The 22,297-nt window shown below is 35.4% G+C and overlaps 1 protein-coding gene across 9 annotated transcripts in view; it reads right to left on the bottom strand.

The window, feature by feature from the left end:
• Positions 1 to 1,694: 1,694 nt before the first annotated feature.
• The window catches only part of Glut1 (Glucose transporter 1), a 106,137-nt gene continuing 85,534 nt past the window's right edge, over positions 1,695 to 22,297 (bottom strand). For 6 of the 9 annotated variants that reach the window (XM_076134631.1, XM_076134638.1, XM_076134632.1 and 3 more), the window contains 11 exons: positions 16,100 to 16,237; positions 14,074 to 14,169; positions 12,351 to 12,511; positions 12,110 to 12,234; positions 11,863 to 12,033; positions 11,433 to 11,569; positions 10,393 to 10,551; positions 9,946 to 10,158; positions 8,106 to 8,330; positions 7,691 to 7,830; positions 1,695 to 6,304 (listed from right to left, as the gene is read on the bottom strand). In XM_076134631.1, coding sequence (XP_075990746.1) covers positions 6,073 to 6,304; positions 7,691 to 7,830; positions 8,106 to 8,330; positions 9,946 to 10,158; positions 10,393 to 10,551; positions 11,433 to 11,569; positions 11,863 to 12,033; positions 12,110 to 12,234; positions 12,351 to 12,511; positions 14,074 to 14,169; positions 16,100 to 16,237 — 1,797 coding nt within the window. In that variant the 3' untranslated portion in view covers positions 1,695 to 6,072. Of the gene's footprint in view, positions 6,305 to 6,890; positions 7,007 to 7,690; positions 7,831 to 8,105; positions 8,331 to 9,945; positions 10,159 to 10,392; positions 10,552 to 11,432; positions 11,570 to 11,862; positions 12,034 to 12,109; positions 12,235 to 12,350; positions 12,512 to 14,073; positions 14,170 to 16,099; positions 16,238 to 22,297 lie in introns of all 9 variants that reach the window. The other 3 variants (XM_076134635.1, XM_076134636.1, XM_076134634.1) reach the window with 3 other exon arrangements.

Here is a 22,297-nt window from a genome sequence, read left to right as displayed (position 1 = left end):
ATATACTATTGAATAAGTCTTGTTTATTGCTGGTCTACTTTTCCTTTTTTAACTTAATATTCATAGTCCTAACAAACCTATTTAAGATACAACGACACGCTTTTTCAAACTCTTTGAAAAGATTGAAGCTAGATCGAGCTGAGATGTGAGCTAGAACAGCTGATAGTATTGGAACGAAGAATGGCTCGGTTTCTAAATTTATCTATTTGTTATTTATGTCTATATGGCTTCATCATAATACCACTTTATAGAAATATTTAGACAACAAAAGTCGTCAACGTTATCTAGCTTTTTAGTAACCAATAGAAACTCACTAGAAGTCCTAAAATGATATGCGTTCCGAGAAATAACAGAGGCTAAGAATAGTTTTTCGCAGCTTGTAAATAAGTGACAAATAACCTATGCTATTTAAAGTGCCAGCAAATAAATGAAAACAATTATTAAAATTCCATCTTGTAAGCTATTAAGCAACAGATAAAAGAGGGTCTAATTGTGCTATCATCTCTTTCTTTTATATCTTTCCGATAACTACATTATAAGATAATGTTTGTGTATATATTTCTTGGTAATCAATGCGTGTAGTTAGATTTTTTTTTTCTATTGTACTCCTGTTCAGTCCCTCGCCTGTCACTCCTCGTTCATATCTATACTAATATTATAAAGCTGAAGAGTTTGTTTGTTTGTTTGAACGCGCTAATCTCGGGAACTACTGGTCCGATTTGAAAAATTATTTCAGTGTTAGATAGCCCATTTATCGAGGATATATCATCACGCTACGACCAATAGGAGCAGAGTACCAGTGAAAAATGTTACAAAAACGGGGAAAATTTTGACCCATTCTCTTAGGTGACGCAAGCGAAGTTGCGCGGGTCAGCTAGTAAATAAATATTTCGGGATTTAGTTTTCCTTGTCAGTCATTGTGGTTGAAGTTCAGTGGTTTGTCGCCGGCAGTTTTGTATGTATGACTAGTCAAGTACTTTAGTTCTTAAAATTATTTATTGAATTTTCCTATGCCTGAGCGCCTTAGCTAGTCTTTGGTTGATTATTTCCAGCAAGATTTGTTATCTTTGACCATTAGTTGGTACTAGGTATTCATATTTCTTAATAATGATAGGTACTCTAAAACTTAATAGTGTATGTACTTTATAATCATTAGATGGTGTAATATAATCATTTATAAAAGGCTTAAAACAAGTTTGTGTGTATAGTCTTACAACTTAGTATAGATCCTTGTATGCAAGTTTCGCAGCTGATGTATACAAAATTCAGAATTTTTAACATCATTGACAGGCTTGTGTAGTTGACGTTTGCCTGTTCTAATCTTTGAAATACACAGAATTGCAAGTCATAATCTAGATAAACCTGCAAGCCAAGCCTCTTTACAATGTTGTCAGACTATTGTGTATTTAATTTTCTAGACATCACTTGAGTATTGTTATAATTATAACAATACTCAAGTGATGTCAAGAAAATTACTATTAATGTGTACCTGACTCTACCTTTAAAATTTAAAACTACCTTTAAGGTTTAAAATTTATTGAGCCTTATCTTACTGATCATGAAGTATAGTTCTGTAGATAGTTCAAAATACTGATGAAATGTGAGTGATGCCTATCTGAGGCTTAGAATTGTTATGGTTAGTAAGTGGTGAGTTAGGTTCGGGTTATACAAAGAAACACAAGATTTTTGTATTTTTTACGTTTTTATAACAAGTAGTTCCAATAAAATTTTACAAGTTTTTATTTTGTACAAGTACGGAGTAACCTCCGCTTATTGAAACTTAAACGCGTCAGATATTAATAGTGGCTTTAATTGCGGAGAGTGCTTTAGAAGGTAACAGGGCAACTAGCGCTTGGGAAAGCCCCAAGACCCTTGTGCGTCCGTGCGCCGCGTCGCCACGACAAACTTCACCTACACAACACACATGTGGCCGGGAGCCCATCACTCTACAACCAATACAAACATATCACAAAATATTTATATAGAACTTTCCCGGAGCCACCCTATTTCACCACAAATTTCAACCAAAAACCTCCAATATAAACATACAACATCACAGAAATATACTTTAAATTTAATTATTTCGTATAACATCTATTACTGGACCGATTAAGACGAATCTATGATAAAATCTTTCAACATCATCTGCAGTGAAATCGTTGACTCCATAATGTATAGCAACACGACTTTTTATCAATTATCTATTGAATTTATTATCTGTCTATTGCGAACCTGACCTATTGTATTCATAAAATATTATTATACTTTATCATCACAGTGTTCTGTGTTTATTGTTTTGTACCACAACGTGTGAATTTATATTTACGTAACTATATAAAATTCAATTCCAGTATTCATCTTAATATAATATGAGTTAAATCGTGTTGCTCTCACAAACATATAATGTAATAAAGTAACGCTAACGTCATCAGAACTGTGCACATATATAAATAGTTTATTGTAAGCGCCCCAGTTCCGATGATCGAACTTATTTCATAAACATGTTACAGATTTGAATAATGTAACATTCGTAAAGTATATTTGTGTTGGACGTTGGGATTCAATAACTTTGGGAGATTTTAAAATCTAATACATCGAAACATTTTCAGTTCAAATTGCAGGAAAATTACAGCCATTTTGCAGTCTTAATCTCTTCATAATTGTAATTACTTAATCCTTACAGGATTAATATAATATTGTAACTTTTATGAAATAAGTTGATAACTGAAAGTAATCGTCGCTATCTCTGTTACTGTACATTTTATTGTTTTACAACACGAGAGCGATTGGTTATAATAGCAATGGGCTCCGAAGTTCAATCGATCCAATGCGTACTACTTATATAAATAAATATTCACGTTCCTTTTATAGTACTTAACTTAATCTCAATTAAGTTTATTCCAAACATAATATTTCGCTTAATATAATATGTCTACTAATATTCAGTTATTTATAATTTGCTATATATTTGAATAATACTACTATAACATGGCATCATATTTATATCGTCAACGAAATTAATAGCCAGTTTATCTTAATATATTTTAACAATATGTAACTAACATTGTACATTTGTCATATATGTAACAAAATATATTTGAGGATTCGCAACAAAACGTAACGTTATTCAAAATTGTAACATCTAGTATTTATTGCATTGGTTCGACTGAAACTTGTACAGATTTGTACTTACTTTATATTTATTTACAAATTACACGCTATCGCTTGCCCGAAGATTAAATAAAATGTAAATTTAACACGGTTCTTTCTGTCTAACTTACCTAATGATACGGTGTTATTGTGTGCACATTCACATCGATCACAGCCTTCACAAATGTAAATAAAGTATTGTGATGCGCACTGATAAGTAACAAATGTTACACGCAACTTTGTAAATATCCACGGCAATGTTATATTTATGAATAATTATTCAAACGGTGATTTATTCACCTTATTGTTTCAGTCGTAAATAATAGTTGCGTCCCTTTAGTGTTGTGTAAATCTCAGTCTAATGTGACACGGCATATGTTTGACTGCAACAACATCACAGTCGTGTATTGTTTCGATATTCCTGCAGTAATCTAACTCATCAAATAGCCTGATAACACACCGGTATCTACGCTGGTCTGTAAATGCGTTACTCAATTGAAACCCATATTGTGCGTCCACTATCAAATAATATTGTGCTACCTTTGCGCGGATCTAACGATCTTCGGGCTTTCGACCGTAAAACTATAATAACACCGAAATATCGGAACAACCAATAAACGTTGCTTTAGTCTAATTACTTTATACTATATGATCTCGAGACACAGTCTCTATTGCTTACGCCAATAGCGTACGCTATGAGGTCTAGCGAAAATAATACGCGGCCGCGGCAGTTCAAGTCGCCACCACGTGTCGCGTCGAGGCGCACCGATCACATCGCGTGCCGCCCGACTAAACGTAATATGTCATAACAATTATTCATAAAAATATAACTTACAAAAAACCTACTGTGACTTATTACCATACAAAAGATCGAATGCTACACCAATTAAAAATTACATCTCCATCTACTTATTGCTTATAAATTAAAAATGACATTATTGTTGCAAATTGTACAATTATAAATTGTTATTATTATTTATTATTAATTTATTCGGGAGAAATTATTTTACCTTATATTTAATTTAGAATTAAGACGATCTCGGGATGTGTTACCCGTCGGCGACTAGTGCGATTCGATCGCGTGCCAAAATAGTCGTGTAGGCGAGTCGCGAGCGCGTAACACACCCTTGAACCAATCAATTATTTAATATTTGTCTCGTGCGGGTTGCGTTCGTCGCGCTGCACGATTTACGACACACAAGAGAACACACATACACAGGATGACAAATCATTTGAGCCAATTATTGCAATAAATGATAACAGTCATCGTCAGCGACGTTACAACACACATTATTATTTTTTTAATATTAGGCCGTGCTCACTGCACCAATCACGACTCGCTACTGATCATCTTAGTCTTAATATATTGAATTGAGCAGTATACAGGCGCACGGACGCACAAATTGACTATAACCCTGTAATAACTACTGAAACCTAACTAATAAGTAATTAAATTTTTCTCTTTCTAGGGGCGTATAAGTTAAAAGCATTACATTATTAAAGTCTCCACAAAATTGTATAACTTACTATAACGCTATTCATCATTTTATTCATCAATTAAAAAGATAATATGTTTTTTATTATCTCTTATGCTACAACGTAACGTAACGGAATGATAACAAAATTAACTGCGGTGTATATTTGGTTATATCATTTTGCTATGTAATGTACAGATATACTCTTCACTTTTAATATAATCAATTCCCGAATGCAAACGATTGCAATCTGATCTCCATCTCTATATTCAATAACTATAAGGACAATGAGTAATCGTGTTTGAAAGATACGCGTATTATTTGTTGCGCAGCCAGTCTCGCTTTTCTAATTTCAATAATGGCGAAAATAATATACCTATTTGTCTGTCAATCAACTGAATTTTATTGTGTGAATATTTAATGTCACATTACTTGTAAGTATTTCCTAACATTAAATAATTTCACTGCATAGACTTAGGTATGTTTGGGCTCTATTTTGCTAGTTCCAGCATAAAGTTGCTAGGAGACCGATTATTAGCACCTGACCATTTTGTACTATGTTCTTTTTTTAATTATTGTTGAGTAAATAACAGGTATTTTTGGAAAGGGTCAATTACATTATTCTATATAACTGAGACAATGGATTTACACATCTCGATTGTGTTGCCTTTAGAATATTAATAATTAATGTCTAATACTTTATATCGTATTCATAAAATTAAATAACGATTGATAACTGGCTGCGTAAGTCAAAAAACGCCAAATTTACTCATGCCCCTTTAATTTATTCATCTGCAATAATAACTAATAATATCGGTCATTAGAGATATGACTTTAATTTATCATTATGTATAACAATTTATGAGTAAAAAGAGAATAGAAAACATTCTTTGTAAACTAATATAATTAAAATATATATAATAAAAATCAACAATACAATAAAGTCACAGCATGTACTTGCATGTTGTATACATGTGAGTGACGTAATGATTATCGTCAGCACAAGTACTGTCGTCGTACCCATTTTAAGTGTATATAATTTTCTACATAGGATTAGTTGGCATAGACCAGTGCACAGGCAGCCTGAGGACCGAGCCGTTCCTTCTTCCACACCTAACCGGCTTTGCTCCTAAGTAGTCGATAAAAATCTACTATTTTATAATGAACTCCCTCATCGTCGAAACATACTTATCAGTAAATTTATAAATAGGTATCAGAAGCTATAATCTGTAGACCGTAATTACCGAACCCCCAGATAGACCCCGCTCGAAGTACACAATAAAATTTTTCATCATGAGAAGATCTAATTAAAATGGGTACAAGAAACCGATGGCACTTTACAGGGTACCTATGCATTTTTTTTCATAAATTATGTCATAAAATGACAGACTAAAGAACTATATTTAATTTTACGCCGTGACTTAGTTTCTAGTTTCGTTTTATTAACCTAATCACATCGATTTAGAACATTTGTTGTGTGGTAGTGATAGAGGCACGGCCCCCTGCCTGACGCTTGAGCCCATGAAACAAGAAGTTGGCGGCGGCCTTGATTGGCGCGACAAGTGGCGCCCGCGCAGGTGTCTCCCATTGTCAGACATTGCCGGTGGCCGGGAACCGCGGCGGGGGGAGAGGCGGCGGCGGTCGGCCCGCTTCGCCCCCACCCGAAGACTGCTCCGATACTGAAATTATACCACATTTCTACTGTGTACTCAAGTCTTTGCTGTGTCAAGTGCTGGTTGCTTCTACAATGATAAATCTTTTGTTAAATTATCACATATAATATTATATATTTTCTTCCAGCCAGATAGCTATATATACGAAACTGAAAATATAATTTGATGTAAATTACATATTTATAATAAAATGTCTACAAAAATATCTTTTACTTATTTTCAAATTGTATTTTATTAATGAGTAACTAATACCTGAATCCATGTTCATAGTAAAGTAGTCTGTAAGAACGATCACATGAACCATGCTGACTCACGTAACATTATGTACATGTACAATGATATAAATAGACGTCTTCATAGTATACATATATTCACGCAAGCATTGACCGTTGTGTTCTCTGAGTAATGTGACATAAATGTGCTACTGATGCCTACAACTGTTACATTTTAACCAAGAACCTTCGGAAAATTTGGAAAAAATTAAGCTTTTGATTGACATATTGTGTTGAATGTTAGTTTGCCGATTGTTATAATTAAATGTAGGCATCAAACAGTGGAAGTGAGAGCGGTGAAGTGAAGCGGTGTTACTTACGGGAGTCGTGTTTTTCGTCAACGGGTGCGGGGGGCGGGGGCGGTGGCAGCTGTTGTTCTAGCGCGTTGACGCAGTTCATCATGCTCCCGTAGAGCCGGCTGTCACGGAAGCTGTCCCTGCACAACACTCACCAATCATGCCCACTGACCGATATCACTAAACCGATTCAACTGCTCTTAGTTATTCCATATTGCTTTTATTTTTCTTACAACTATCGTCAGCCATTGTGCAGTTTGTTAGTTGGCTATTTTATTGCACATTTCTTTATATGGCTGTAAATTGTTCAACATTAGAATTTAGCTTTACATAACCGATTAAAATTTATTAATCTTTCCACAACATGTAAGTTATTAATTTTTACCGTACTTTTTTCACTCATATTTAAAACCCACTACGATATTATTTTAACACATAGTAAACAGAGTGAAAGGCCAAACTGTTTACACCTACCAGCTAGTTAAGGCACAGTTAAAGCACAACTTTATCGATCTCCCTGAAATAAAATTGTATAAGTAAGAGCAATGAGATATATAAATTAAAAACGTGTTGAAATCATTGTTAGTTAACAAGATTGTATAGTTTCATCTATATTTCCAGAGTCCTTCGCCTCAGGAAGGATAACAGTGTTATGTACAAATGACACAAATCACGTGCAACGCGTGCTGATGAATGACCAGTCAGCCTGGTTGTGTGCTGTCGTGGTATTAGGAAAATACATGAGTTATTGTGTATGTCAATGGTAGGACACGGTCTGTGCTAGAAGTTATCAAAATAAAACATTTAACGTGTCTCTCTCTTACCTTCCGTTCGAATTCCGGAACAGTGCCAAAATCTCTTCGAAGGTCTTATTTTTTGTTTCAGGAACTTTTTTATACGTAAATATCCAAAAAATTGCAAGGAATACACTAAAAGGCAGGAATGTATAGTTTTCCAGTAGTGCCTGCGGAACAGATAAATTAAACATACAGTGTTAGTTTATTATGTAATACACTATGATGAAGGCATTGTTCATAAACATAATCATATTTTACCGAGATATTTATTATAAGTCAGATTACCCGATAGTCGATTTCGTTATAACTCGATTGGAATCAATATTGACAACAAATATGACTGACCGTAATTATAAGATCAGGCCGCCTATATCAATATTAATTATCGGAATGCCATTGGAGTGGTCCACACACAGTTGTGTATACACAACGAAGGACCTACCTTCATGCTAGGAAAGCCGATCCCGACGACGAAATTGGCCATCCAATTAACTAATACGGCGATAGCCATCGCGCTGGGCCGAGGGCCCTGCGAGAACAGCTCGGCAGTGATCAGCCACGGGATGGAGCCGGGGCCCACCGCGAAGAACACCACGAAACTAAGCGTCGACACCACCGACAAGTAGCTCATCCAGTCAATCATTTCCTGCACATAGCCGAAGAACTCCTATCAGGGGATAGTAATGATGCTCTTTCCCGTCGCCGACCGGATGAAATAAATCGCAAACATAAATGCACATCACACACGCGTCTGTCTGTGTGTCGGTCAGGCGCTCCGCGCGATGCGTGGAGTTGTGACTCAGTTCTTTGAGTGCTGGTAGCGAGTGTTGTCCATCTATCGTATGTACTGCGAATGCTGGTGATAAGTGCCATCCTGCTTTTGAGCAGTGTTCGTGTGATTAAAATTTCGCTTCATTTAAAACGCGTGCGCTGAGCTCCCCGTGGTACGTTACCACCATTTAATGGTCAATAAAATAAGTGTTCTGTGCTATGTGGGTGATGTACCTAACATTTATATTTGAGAATTTATTCCCATTATTTACAATGCTTTCCTAGAGACTCCGGTATCGGAAACAGGAAAGTCGCGGAGGGGGGAGGGCCTAGCGAAGCTGCGAGTGTGTATGTATCGATGACATTCACATCTATTAGTACCGACCAATCAAACTCGATGCGCATTCAATTGGATAGCAGCACTGATAGATACGAAGTTATTGTTTACATATACACTCGCCTTAAGCAAATGATAGTGTGAAAAATAAATAAAGGATTAAATATGTGGTGCATGCACTAGTGTTACTACGTATACTAGATTCATGAGTTTTTTTTCTTAACTTTTATCCTTTGGTAACTTTTGAACGTCAAAACATTCAGTATCACTGAATAATTCTTGAGTAATACTAGATGCATTATCGATCGAAATATTCGATATTAGACATTTTGTTTGACGTTCAAAAATTTAAGATGAAGCAATAAACATAATTTAGACAAGAAGAATTGAATTCAATAAGTTGATTTGGAAGATATAGAGCAACCAATTAGGGGATATGAGAGAAGATATGAATCCAAATGAAGCATTGATAGTCAATATATAATGCTTAAAGTCAGTGAAACGTGAATAAGCGATGAGGAAGCGTGCGTAAGCGTATTAATATTATTTTGATTAACTCTTGATTTATACCACGTTTATCATATTGTTGGTAACTATTAACCAACATTATCTGTAGTTAAAATAAATCGTTAAAAAAAACTCAATGTCGTATTTAAGTTCATAATTTCGTGGTATAGCCCAAGGTTTGTCCGAGGCCAGTATTTCAAGCGCGAAATACAGACCTCTCATGAAATTCTTAAATACTAAACTAAATTAAACCTTAAATACTAATTAGATACTGTACCTACACTGCACAGTTAATATATATAATTATAATAATATTTCAAATTATTATAATTATATTATATTTGTTGTAAGATATGTTTGATATTTTGAGTTATCTGTATCGGTTTTCATTGATTATTTATTGTTTCAGCAAGAGTTACAAAATGTTTTTATTTTGTTATATTTATGTCACAGAGCTCGATCAAATTGGTTGTTTTGTTAATCTCCACTAATTGCTGTAAAATTTTCATGTTAAGGTAGTAGATTCTATAGTATCTGTTCTTATAATGTTCATCAGAAGTTTTTTTTTTTAAATTTTTTTTGGTTCCCCTTAGACTCTTGTAAACGTTGACCCTTTTCAAAACATTAGAAGTTCAACCCCGTGTTATCAGTATTTTATAAGACACACCTTTATAAGGAATGAAATGGTGATGAAAATAGAGAAGATGAACATCCCCCCAAGGCCGTAGAGGTGTAGGGTCCTCCGTCCGGTGCGGTCCATGAGTGGCAGGGAGACGAGGGTCATGCCGACCATAATGGCGCCGATCCCCATGGTCGCGAACTTGGCAGACTCGTCCGTCAGACCCGACGAGGTGAACAGCGAAGTAGAATAGTAGAACACCTGGTAGATAAATCTCGGAGTTTGTATTCGTTCTACACCAACGAAGTGTACCTTTGTTATGAAAGATTTTATTTCCAAGTTCAGCTCAGAAGTTTTCAGCAGTAGATGTAGAATTTACGATCAGCAAGAAAAATGTTTGGGATTATCTTATTCCAGTCAGTCAAACAGTCGTGAAGTCTGTTATGTAAATTACGCATCCAATAGTGTATGGTTAAAAATTCTAAAATGTCTTACCGCATTGATTCCGCTGAGTTGTTGGGACAGCTGCATGACGACGCCGATGAGCAGCGGTGCACGCAGCGTGGGTGAACACAGCAGCTCTCTCATGGATATGGACGCCTCCGCCTGCTGCGCGCGCTCCTCTGCTCTCATCTCCTCGATATCTTCCTCCACCTTTATCCAAAGAATTACAATGCACTCTTTATCGCATCGCCTTTACTATGTTACCTCACGCTCAGAGAAAGTCAGAGCTTAAACTAGTTAAAAAACATCGATCACGTTCGTACGAATTTATAAATCATGACGCGAGATAAAATTCAGAATGAAATATAAATGTCCGGCCTCCAAGAGTAATGGCGCTTGTAAAAAAATATGGCGGCCACGTAAATACAAGATTGCAGGTTACACCTGCACCAATAGTTATTGATGGGGCGGAACCAATCATATTCGAGTGCAGAAGCCATTTTGTCTGATAAAGAAAAGCTTTAAATAATCATGCGCGCGCAGAGAGATAAGATACGCCCCTTCACTACAAACATAGTGCACACTAGTAAATACTAAATACATATGTGCTACATTTCCTGAAACTGTAACGCCCGTCCGCGCTGTTGAATTCATCGTAAACATTACTCCGTGCATTTCATATACCTAAACTTTATTGCTGGTAGAAATAAGGTTCAATTTTGATAGACTAGATAAATGGGTGTTTTCATCTCCGCGCGTTGAAGTCTTGACGGACTCATGTACTTTTTTATTTTTATTAGCTGCAGGGAAAATTAATACCCATATTCTCATTGTTTCAGAATAAAAGAAGCCAGACTGTCACGACCAGTTTTATCAAGTTATTCCACCTAACTCAAACGGAAATAAAATCAATTTTATAAACAGATTAGGTAAGTAATCTAGTTATGATTACTTGTAATCATAAAATTTGAAAATAGGACAAAACAATTGCTAAGTAAATTCAAACATACTATGATGTTTTTGTATACAAAAATGGCAGATTTAAAAACACAAGGTCAGCTAGCGCTCAGCGAATAAAGCTATAATATCACCTGATTGCTGGCCCGAAGTCTTCTGAGCGCCCGCCGAGCTTCTTCCTCCCATTGGCGCGTGATGAGCAAGTACCGTGGCGACTCCGGGCAGGCCGGTAGCAGCAGCAGTTGCAATATCGCGGGACAGATCGCCAAACCTAAGAATTACGATAAAAACGTATGATTAAAACATTTCCTCGATTACACGTTACGAGTAGGTAGACTGCAAGTACTTATGCTAATTTAACAGTTAAGTAAAACTTCAATTTGGTGAATTCGGGTATTTTTAATTTTATGATGAGTTAAATATATAAATATAGGTAAGTACTCATAGTATCATGACCCAAGATTGACCTGACAAAAGATTTTATTGGTAGCTGAACGTATTTATAAGACTGTATATGAACACCTAAGGACAAGAAAACCAAGTGAACTTGCGAAGTCTACTCACCAAGCAGTATCGGCCATCCCTCATCCGTACCAAGAATCTGTTCAATGCCCAAGACTTGGGACAGAAGGAGTCCTACAGTGACCGCCAGTTGGTTGACCGTGCCCAGGCCACCGCGCAAGTTCAGGGGCGCTATCTCCGATATGTACATTGGCACTAGTGACGTGTTTAACCCTGAGACGACAACAATTATTTCAGTTAGAAAGTAATTTTGCAGTAAATATGATAAGTTTAATGGTGGACAACTTACCACAGTTGACGCCGATTATAAACCTGCCGAAAATGAGGAGCTCGTAACAGTGTGATATCTTCGTAAAGCCCATGAGACTCGCGCCACCGATGCCCAAAATGTTGTTCAACAATAAGCCCCCTTTCCTGGTAATTCAACAAACCATATTACATTCCAATAAAAAACACTATAAATTGAAGACGCACAGCTGTTCGCAGTATCGCATGCATCTTTAAAGCTAGGAAGTATTGAAAGGTCGTACCTTCCAAACCTATTCGCGATCATGCCCCCAGAAAAACCACCGAGCATTCCTCCGATAGCAAAAATGCTGACTGCGATGGAATAGAGCCTGTTGACCGTGTCGTCCTGCAGATCCATGCCGTACCGGTTCTTGTATACGTCCTTCATGAAGTTAGCGATATTCTAGACAAATGACAATAGGTAAAAGTAAGATATGGTTCTAAATAGACTAAATTTTAACTGACCAACTTATCCCTTAATAGGATGATAGCTTGTAGACTGTCTTTAAAGCTCTAGACATAATACGCGTTTCTGTTCATATTTACTAAACGAAATATATTTATTTATTGTAAGGAATCTTCAAGGAAGAATACACACATCTTTGCACACATAATAATCAACATTAAAATCAATGCTTCTTCAATTGTAGGAGCCTACAGCTGTCCATAAGATGTCAATCAACAAATGTTTCGCAAATTGAATAGACGATATGTCTACTCGTTACTCCATTTGGACATTACACTACGCAAGAGACACAGTATACCTTCTGAACTAAAACAAATCACATGAACAAGTTCGCAAAACTAAATTAATAATTCAAACTTCAAACCGCGAACACTCTATAAATGTCGATAGCATCGTCATAAACATTTCCAATCAAATTGAAAGTGCATTTAACTTCAACGCGAATGGTATCTGCAGTTTCGATTCCTTTAATTGGTTCTTCAACTTAAGTGGCATCGTCGTATCCACGCATTTAGTTTACAACAAGTTCCCGGGAACCTATACAAACGAACTTCGTGTCGGCAAACTTGTTTAGTTGCTTTGAATGAGTATTCATTACTAGATTGACTTTCCTCACCGTATTTATTGAGTTACGAATCGATTTCTGTTAAGCATTTGATTTCAAGTTGCTCTTAATTGCTGACTATCAGTGTAGTATCCTTAATGTGTGTAGTGCACCGAATCAAGTGCGCATGTTAGTAAATTCTTACTGAGCCATCGTATTTGGCCATAAAATTTGCGCACGGTTCAGCAAGAACTAAAGCCAGATGGTTATGCATCAACCGTCAGCGCAAACGATCTGTTTGTTTGCAAATTCCTGTATCAATAGACAAATATTATGTTTTGATCAGCATCGGGAGGGATCCATTCATTTGTGTTGCCAAAGTTGGTCAAAACATCCGTTCAAATTGTACACAATAAGCATTATGAGTTATACTGTAATATAGTTTCAGATTCAGCAAGGTACTACAAAAACACGTATTTTGTCGAAATCAAAGATAGCACAACGGTACGTCAAAATGGAATAAAGTTTAATAAACTAAAAATATTTTTAGTCCATCTCTAAAATGTTTTATTTATAGAGGATTGGAAACTGAAACCTGCAACCAATACTCACATTGGTTGTACATTCGACGTTGGTATTTAATATCAATACAATTCCGACCGCGATGCAATGTCGAACAAAAAATCGAGTGCTAAATTCACATTCAATCGCTTGATTGCAATGAACCTAACACCTGTTTCATATCAAAATGCAAAATGAAATGTAAATATTTGATATCTATTTCCGATATTGCTAATTAGAGTTGAAACGTTTTGGTAATGACCCATTATGCGTCCTAAAAACGTGTAGGCTGTAAAAACGTGCATTTATAGTTATTGGGAAATTATTATTTTCGTGAATGTAGAATTGTGTAGTTGTTTGATGATTATGAGGAATAAAGGTTTGTAATACAGACCTTGCCAGGAGCGTTGATGACCCCAGTGTTGTAGCCGAATTGCAGCATGCCCAGTACCGCGGCGAGTATGGCGTATGACAAAAAGAACGTTAGCCCCTGAAACAAACACCTTACTTTAACCCAAAAAACCAAGAATACAACGCCTTGTATTTTTCTCGAACCGACCAAATCCTTAAGGTTCATGTTAAACTACACACATAAACATTTAAATAGAAGCGCTTGAAAGATTACAGCACCAATTCTTTATAGTCAGCAAGGCATGACATCAGCTTATTCCATAGTGTGTTTAAATGTTTATTGTGTTTACTCCAAAATTTAAAGCAAACTGTTTATTGAATTTAAAAGTAAGTTAACACAAACAGTTATTACGTCCGACACTTCTTTCAAGAGTCGCAAAGCGAAAACTTAAAAGCTACGACATTACAAGACAAAATTCGCGGACGGCACTTTGTCTTAAGTTGTGAGTGCACGGCGAAACCTGTCCGAGCCGTAACCAATGTTTTAACAACACGATAAAAAGTTATGAAGTCAAGCTCTTCCGTTTGTCCTTTTATTTATTATTTGACATCCAGTTTTCAATCATTGCAGTGAAGAACTTTGTGTAACGATAGAAAACTAATTGCTAATCTTCTTCAAACTGATTGCCTTCAATAGGACAATTCTATTACTCTCTCTTTCCTGGTTATTTGTCTCTAATGGTGGTAGGGTCACCCTTTATGGTCGTAATGCTATTAAATCTAATATCTTTACAAAAACCAAGTATTTGATATGTATATTCCAGTTATAGGTTTGCATATTTTCGAAATAAATCGTTTATAAGTGTAGTTTTAATGGCAAACTATTTTGATACCGCTCATAACGGCTAACGATTTTCAAATAGCTCTTGCAATGGACCAGCAAAAATGCTTCGGTAAAAATCTAATTGCCGTTTACTGGAATCGAATAATTGTACATAAGTGGAACGAAGTACCCTGTTTTGTTCATAGGGTATTCGAACATGAGGTCGTGGTAAATGCTAGAAAATATTGCGAAAGAACAATTACCAATTTGATTGAACAGTACAAAGGTAGTTTATAAAGGCTTTTACAAAAAATAACCTAGTTAGGTTTTACTTTATTCATTATAGTATGCTGTGTTAATGCATAATTAACAAGATTTGACAGCATATAAAAAAGTTTTTTACCGTTATATAGTTTAACATTTGTATATAATCTTTATAGCTAATAAGAAATTATCTGTAGCTCGATTCTTCATTACTATCGACTACCGACAACCGAACTGTCATCGAGTAATTTTGTATGAAAATCTGATCAGCGCCTCTGACGGGCGTCGTAGGAATTATTTTGGCAGTACATTCTAAATGTCAAAATTTTGATACTTGACAGTACCGACTGAACAGAATCGCGCTACTGATATATGTCTAATGCACTAAACGTCAACCGGTCAACCGTTTCAAGCACCCATCGCCTCTTCACCCATTGTCGAAATGAAACGGTGCTTGAATGTACCGATACGACGTCAATATAACTGCATCTATTGTGTAGGTCAAAGTGTTCGAACGTTAGTGACCGGTGCTAATGTATCCATTGTAATACGATATACAATACAATTGAGACCAAAATACAGTATAATATGCACATTTGTACGTATTCTGAATACTAGCTACTAGGTAGTTTGTGATATTTAAATACCACATTAAAATAGAAGTGGTTTGTTCTAAAGAGAAAAAATCCAAATGAAATACTAGGTCGAGCTCTTCATTGCTCCTTTGCTGTTTAGAAAATATAAGCTAAAGTTCGAGACGCTTTAGACCTCAGTTGACCGATCCCAAAAAATATAGCTGCTGCATTAACGAATAACATCGCTTAAACCACATTTTTCATCAAAATATCAACGACAATGATTATGTCCTGTGACAAAACGAGTAGACATCTTTCAAAGTACCATTATAAGTATTGCCTGCTATTAAAAACGTTAAATTTAATAAAGTATTCCTATCAATAGATGGCACTAGTGGTGAACATACCTGTTCCAGCAGTCGGAGTTTCCGTCTCTGCGAGTGCTCCTCCAGACGGTCGACGTACTCTCGAAGTTCTTCAATCTCTTCCTTCACCTGCTGCACCGTGTCCAGTTCTTGCTTGATAGCTACCATATCACGCTTCACCTATTAACAATGTACGTGTTAATTATACCGACCGGAGCACATAAAAACTGAATATAGTGAATATACACAAAATATAAAATTAATTTCTTAATAATCTATTCCTATAATAAAAACTTTTGCGACTAGTAAATAAACCCTAAGTTAATTTTAGTTATTTAAAAGCATTGAAAAGCTTTCCATCTCAAAAAACGTTTCTTAGTGAGAAAATCACACATGGACGTTCTAAATATTGATTTCGTCAACGTATAGAAAAACCGTATGTTATAGTTATCTCTGCATAAACATTGACACTACAAACTATTTTAAAACCCAGTGCTGTTTTTGTCGTGAGGCATTAACTACCGAAATAGGAAGGAGTTAAGCTTTAGTCCACCAACCTGGGCAAGTATGGATTAGGTTATTTTCACGTTAAATGACAAATCTTCTAGGACTAAAATTAGCATCCTTCTGGCTGGAGAGTCTCACATAACCCTGTGCTCCACCCAGGGGACAGGGTATGCGTAACGCATTTCCCCACGAAAAAAAAAGGACTAAAATTAGCATTGCGTATCTCATTTTTCCTGTTACGCGACTTGCAATAATAAATAGTTGAACGATTTATATAATCTCCTATAGTTCAATAGCCACACTAAACGATTTACACCTTGTAGGTCGAACTGATGTGTCCAACTTTGAAAGTAGGTTTCCTATAAGTCGCAATATGTTTCTCGCTTATAAGTTAGTGGAACTAGTTCAATATAAAGTAGAATGAACTATATACGCCAGGTGTATCGACACACATTATTCTCAATAAATATTGACACGTATAGACGCACGTTCCTTTAAACTAGAAGAAAGAAAAGAGGCGCCCAAAGCCAGTTGCGCTCACCGGTCGGTAAACGATCTGTGGGTAAAGCAACCCTTGGCGCGGTAACTCTATAGATGGGTGACCGCATATTGGTATTTGAACTGGGCGTCTCCGTGCTTCGGAGGGCACGTAAAAAGTCAGTCCCGGCTGTTGTCTACTAAGATAACAGTCGTTAAGCCATGTCAAAGGCCTTCGGGCGGCTTGAACAACTTTGACACTAGGTTGACCACTAACCATACGATAAGAAGAAGAAGTGAGAAGAAAACTAGAAAGTTGGTAAATCAAAACGCTCTCTCTAGATTTTAAATTTCTATTAGCTTTAATTATATTTTTATACAAAGTTTAGATGTTAATAATAATCAACCAGTGTATTCTATGTCTAATTGACAGAAACTATTCGCATAATGTTTTTACAAACATTGATAAGTACCAAACTTAGTTAAATTATTGTTACAATAATCCGTCTATAAATCAAAGTATTCTAAAACAAAACATGACTATACCATCAATCTTTTTTATATATAACTTAGTAAGCAATAAATGATTGAAATTTAGATAAATGTGAGTAACTTACGCATTTTTAGGATCTAATTAAATTTAGACCTAAGTTGAATAAATCGACTACGCAAGTAACAGCTTCCAAAAAAAATCATTCATTCAATCGTTCAATCATTCGTGACCGAATTAGAAAAACGTACAGACGAAAGTTAATTAAATAACAGCTTCATAGCTGATTCACTATCCAATTAGACATAAACTTCATCTAAGTATTACCCCTAATAAGAATAAGTTCCTAAATAAATACGTTTACAGTCAAAAACACTCTCTAATTAGAAAAATGTTCATATACCAACTAAAACGTCAGTATTTTCCGTTTTTATTAAGCACTTATTAGATTTAGATTTCTAATTATATTGATGACGAGTCCTTATTACAAACGTATCTATTCGGTCACACGTAACTCTTTCATAGTTCAATTACTAGCTATACTATTGAAATAAACGAATCTTAATTGTTAATATTTTCTTTCTTTTTACTTATTTCATTTTTTTTATAATCAAATAAACATACTTATTACTTTTCAAACTGTTTACATTAGTTTCAAAGTTACGTGAAACGTTTCAGACGGCTAGTGTTGAGCGCTACCGATAGATGGCGTTAGCTGTATTCACGGCCGGTGCAATCTCGAGTAAAACTACTGTTATGGTGCCAGGACTATTTGAATGTTATAAAATACATATATTTGGGTCCGTGAAATATTCTCCTTTTTATTTTTTACTTGAATAAACCAAAACAAGATAAAAAATTAGTCTCATTTTTTGTTCATAAATATATCTTACTACTAGTATACAGTGTCAGGTAATTCTAAGCAGTGACAATGACAATCAGAAACCTACTTAAAACCAGTATATTACTAGTTTTATAACCAGACTAGTAAAATATCAAAAAATGCTTTATAAATTAAAATAGGAAGCTTTTTAGACTTTATAACCTAGCATATCTACAATCTAACATTTACATCCCCTAACATACCATTATCGTTTTACAAATCGGCCAAATAATATCCAAATCTGCAAAATAATAGGTAATATACCAATAGCTCAATCCCGCTTTTGTAATTTACTATTTAAGTCTTATAAAATCTCAATACACTCATTTACTATTCAAAAACTACTCCTCACTTCATAAAGTAAGCAATAATCTCTATACAAAATATCCTACACTAGAAACTTGAACACAAACTTAGTTCCTCATCTGCAATGTTTATTTACAAATCAGAATGCACGTGGGATGCTCGTATTCACCTGTTCGATCGTTCAAAATAACTCGTGTGATGGCTCACTCCAGCTTCCCCCTTCGTTTCCAGGAATAAGCACTATCAGTCGTGCGCGGGCCCATCTGGCGGCCTTACAAACTACATGCGCGGGGACTCTGACTACCCACCTCATACCGCCGTACTACCAAAACTTGTTGTACGACCACTGTTTGTTTACAATTAGAAAATTTAAAGCTAAATGGAATTATTTTCGGGTAATTTCTCTACAATTATATTGAATGAAACTAGTGGAGCTATTATTTTGTGTTCGGATATTATTAGTTTGATGTTGAGGTAATTTTTTGGTATGAACTTTTGTAAGACCTACGCTTACTAGTGTTTATAAATGGCTTACTTTTGCCCTCGGTTTTACCCGCGTTAAGGTAAGCCTATTTTTTTTCGACACAATCTATTTGTGCCTAATTTTATTCGAATCTTTTCCGCCGTTTTGAAGATAAAGAACGATAAATAAACACTAATATTACATTTTTGCCTATCTATCTTTCACATAACCACGGCGAACAATACAAATTGCAACCCTGTAGACAGTCGTACCAACATTACAAACTGAATAATTTAAAACAACAAGCCAATGTACTAGAAATAGCAACTTGATTGATACAAGTTCAATAAGATATTATGTATGAAACGAACCGTAATAAGGTAGGTAGTTTGAAATAAATCACAAGCTATTTTAGTGGTTATTGTCGTTCGGAGTTGCAAGGCAAACTGCATGGGTGATCACGCGACTCCGATGGGCCGGCACGCGATCCTATGGCATGATCGTAAAATCATTGAGCGATTTATAGCCCAGCCGTTTCTATGCTGATCTGGCCGTATTTGTATTACGCTATTTAGACTATTATTATACGGATCGATTCTATTTCTTTTATAGAAATTATAGTTCTACAGACATATGCGAAGGAATTTTATTATTTTATGTTTGTCAGTTAACTCTAGGGAACAGTTAATAATAATAAATAACTCCTATAGCCATAAAATGTGTATTTAAGTTACTATCTATCAGCTAGACACACACGGTAAGAATTGAGGCAGAATGATTTCTTCCAAGTTTAGATTTGTTACTAATACTTAGGTATTGCACCTTTCGATTGCTGAACTCTACTTACTAGAATGTATTCGTCTTATCAGAACACACGACAGCCAGATAAACTCATTGTATCAGGTGTTATATTTTACTCCCAATAAGAATGTATAATCTTTTCTAAATCAACGAAATCGATTCCTGCTTACCGCAGTTTTCATTTCAAAATATTTTCATTCTTTAAGCACACATTAATTAAAAATACGTTTAATTAGTTGACCTCTCGTTAAGTAAAGTACCTATTATATTCTTTCCAATTGTTTTGATTGTAAAGTTCATTCATTGCACGAGTATAATAAACACGTAATTGGCATTGGTAATTGCTTTACATCGTTCGCGTCGTATCTCTAATTTAAATGCTGTGGAATATTGTCTAATTGGAATAAAAAAACTAAACATATCTTCGTCTACTTCCAATTTAAGAGTATATCTTTAAGTTATGTTACTTAAACACTTGGGCTTAATCAAAATCTAATTATAAATTTATATAAGTTAAATGATGTGTCATATAATGATAGTCAATATATTGTTCTCTCGTGTCGGAAGCCAAGACACATTTTGGGACGTTGAGCCATCGCATCGGAGTAAGTAAGTGATAATGATAGTCAATGATGCAAAGAGGAGAGTACATATTAACAGGTTCCATTCCCGGATCGGTAAAGTACTAATATCTTAAAATTTATTTATATTAGGATATATCTCAATAGTGGCCCGTCGTCTAATAAAGTGCGCGGTAGATGGCAATAGGCTCACCCTACAACAAACATTAATGGCGAAATGTGGGTGTTTGTTATATACCTCTGCCTACATAAGTGTAACAGGCATGATATTACTTATATATATAATAGATATACATAGACATACAGGATATAGATTTCCTGCTATGCTAACTCAACTGATACAACATCATCCTGCTAATGAGAGGTTTCTATGGAACACTTTAATACTGTTGACATGACATGTCCCCGATATTATTGACGGCATTAATAGGTGCATGTTCAATGTTATTAGTGGCGCTATTCCTCGCAGTTTGTATCTGCCAGGCAGCTTATGATCGAGCTTGTTCCATGGCGTAAGCAGCTTAACAACTTGCATGTTCCATGCGGCATCACTAGCAGTAATACCATCGTTATATGGAGGCGCTGAAGCACATATTATAGGCGTTCCGTAACTCCGCTTCACAGAACTTTAGAATGAGCTACATGATACCTCGCTCGAGTTTCTACATTATTGGTTCATAACGCTAAGGTTTGTATATGTTTGTTTTTGATTACTACGTTTTTCTAATTGTTTTGGTATTTTCGTTTTGGAAATGCAACTCCAATTTCTAATAAGATCTTTTTAATATCTCTGTTATGATGCTGAAATTAACTTCAGGTACTTTTTCCTACGTTTTAGTTCGAATAAATTAGAGGTAAATGTGGTCAGTCAAATCTTAAATTGAGAATAGTAGATAAAGAATCTTTGTAGCATAAAAATTGTGTATAGAGGTATGACTTCACAAAGGACTAACAAACAGTAAGTCATAAAATGATTACCAACAAAGAACATTTTTGAAGAATATTCGATTTCGATTCCTACGTACCTACATACCATCTTTTCGTATCTCGGTTGACAAAGAGGCAACGTATTAGATTAGGTGCACTTCCAAAGGCACTAGAAATCTAAAATTTTCAAGTATAGCTCATATGGAATTTTCACAGAACGCACATACATATATTTATTATTTAATAAAGGAAGTTTCATAAAATATATTGCATTTGCTACAGCACTGAGTGCTCTTCAAGTGTAAAACGTGTTCATATTGAAATTGTTCACGCGAAGCATATTACATATAAAATTCTGTATGTGTCCTTTGAAGTTGCACCATCGTAGTAGAAATTATTTATGCACAGAGTCAGGTATCTAAGTTAGGAAAATCTATGCGTCCGTCTGTTACTCCTTTACCTTTGAGAGATGCTTAGATGTTCACTCAGGAACGGCGCAAGACGCCAAAGGTGGGGATTAAGTAGATATCTAATGTACCTATGCCTGTACGTGGTGGTAGGTTTATCGTCCATACATATCACAATTGGTTTTCAAGGAATATGAGAGGTACTTCATCGTTCGGGAAGCAAAATGTTTTTATTTAATCCCTACGTTTTAAGCAGATTCCCTGCTACATGGCTGATAATACTAAATTCAAATAGAGACTTAGAAATAACTCGATAACTGCCGACCTATGTGGGTAAGATTTAGAATAAAAATAACGCAAAAGCTACACTTTAAAACTCTTTGAATATGACTTTTTAA

Source organism: Anticarsia gemmatalis, chromosome Z, assembly GCF_050436995.1.
Source record: "Anticarsia gemmatalis isolate Benzon Research Colony breed Stoneville strain chromosome Z, ilAntGemm2 primary, whole genome shotgun sequence".
NCBI lineage: Eukaryota > Metazoa > Arthropoda > Insecta > Lepidoptera > Erebidae > Anticarsia > Anticarsia gemmatalis.
Note: the sequence above shows the minus strand (reverse complement) of the source record. Positions and strands in the feature narration are given on the sequence as shown.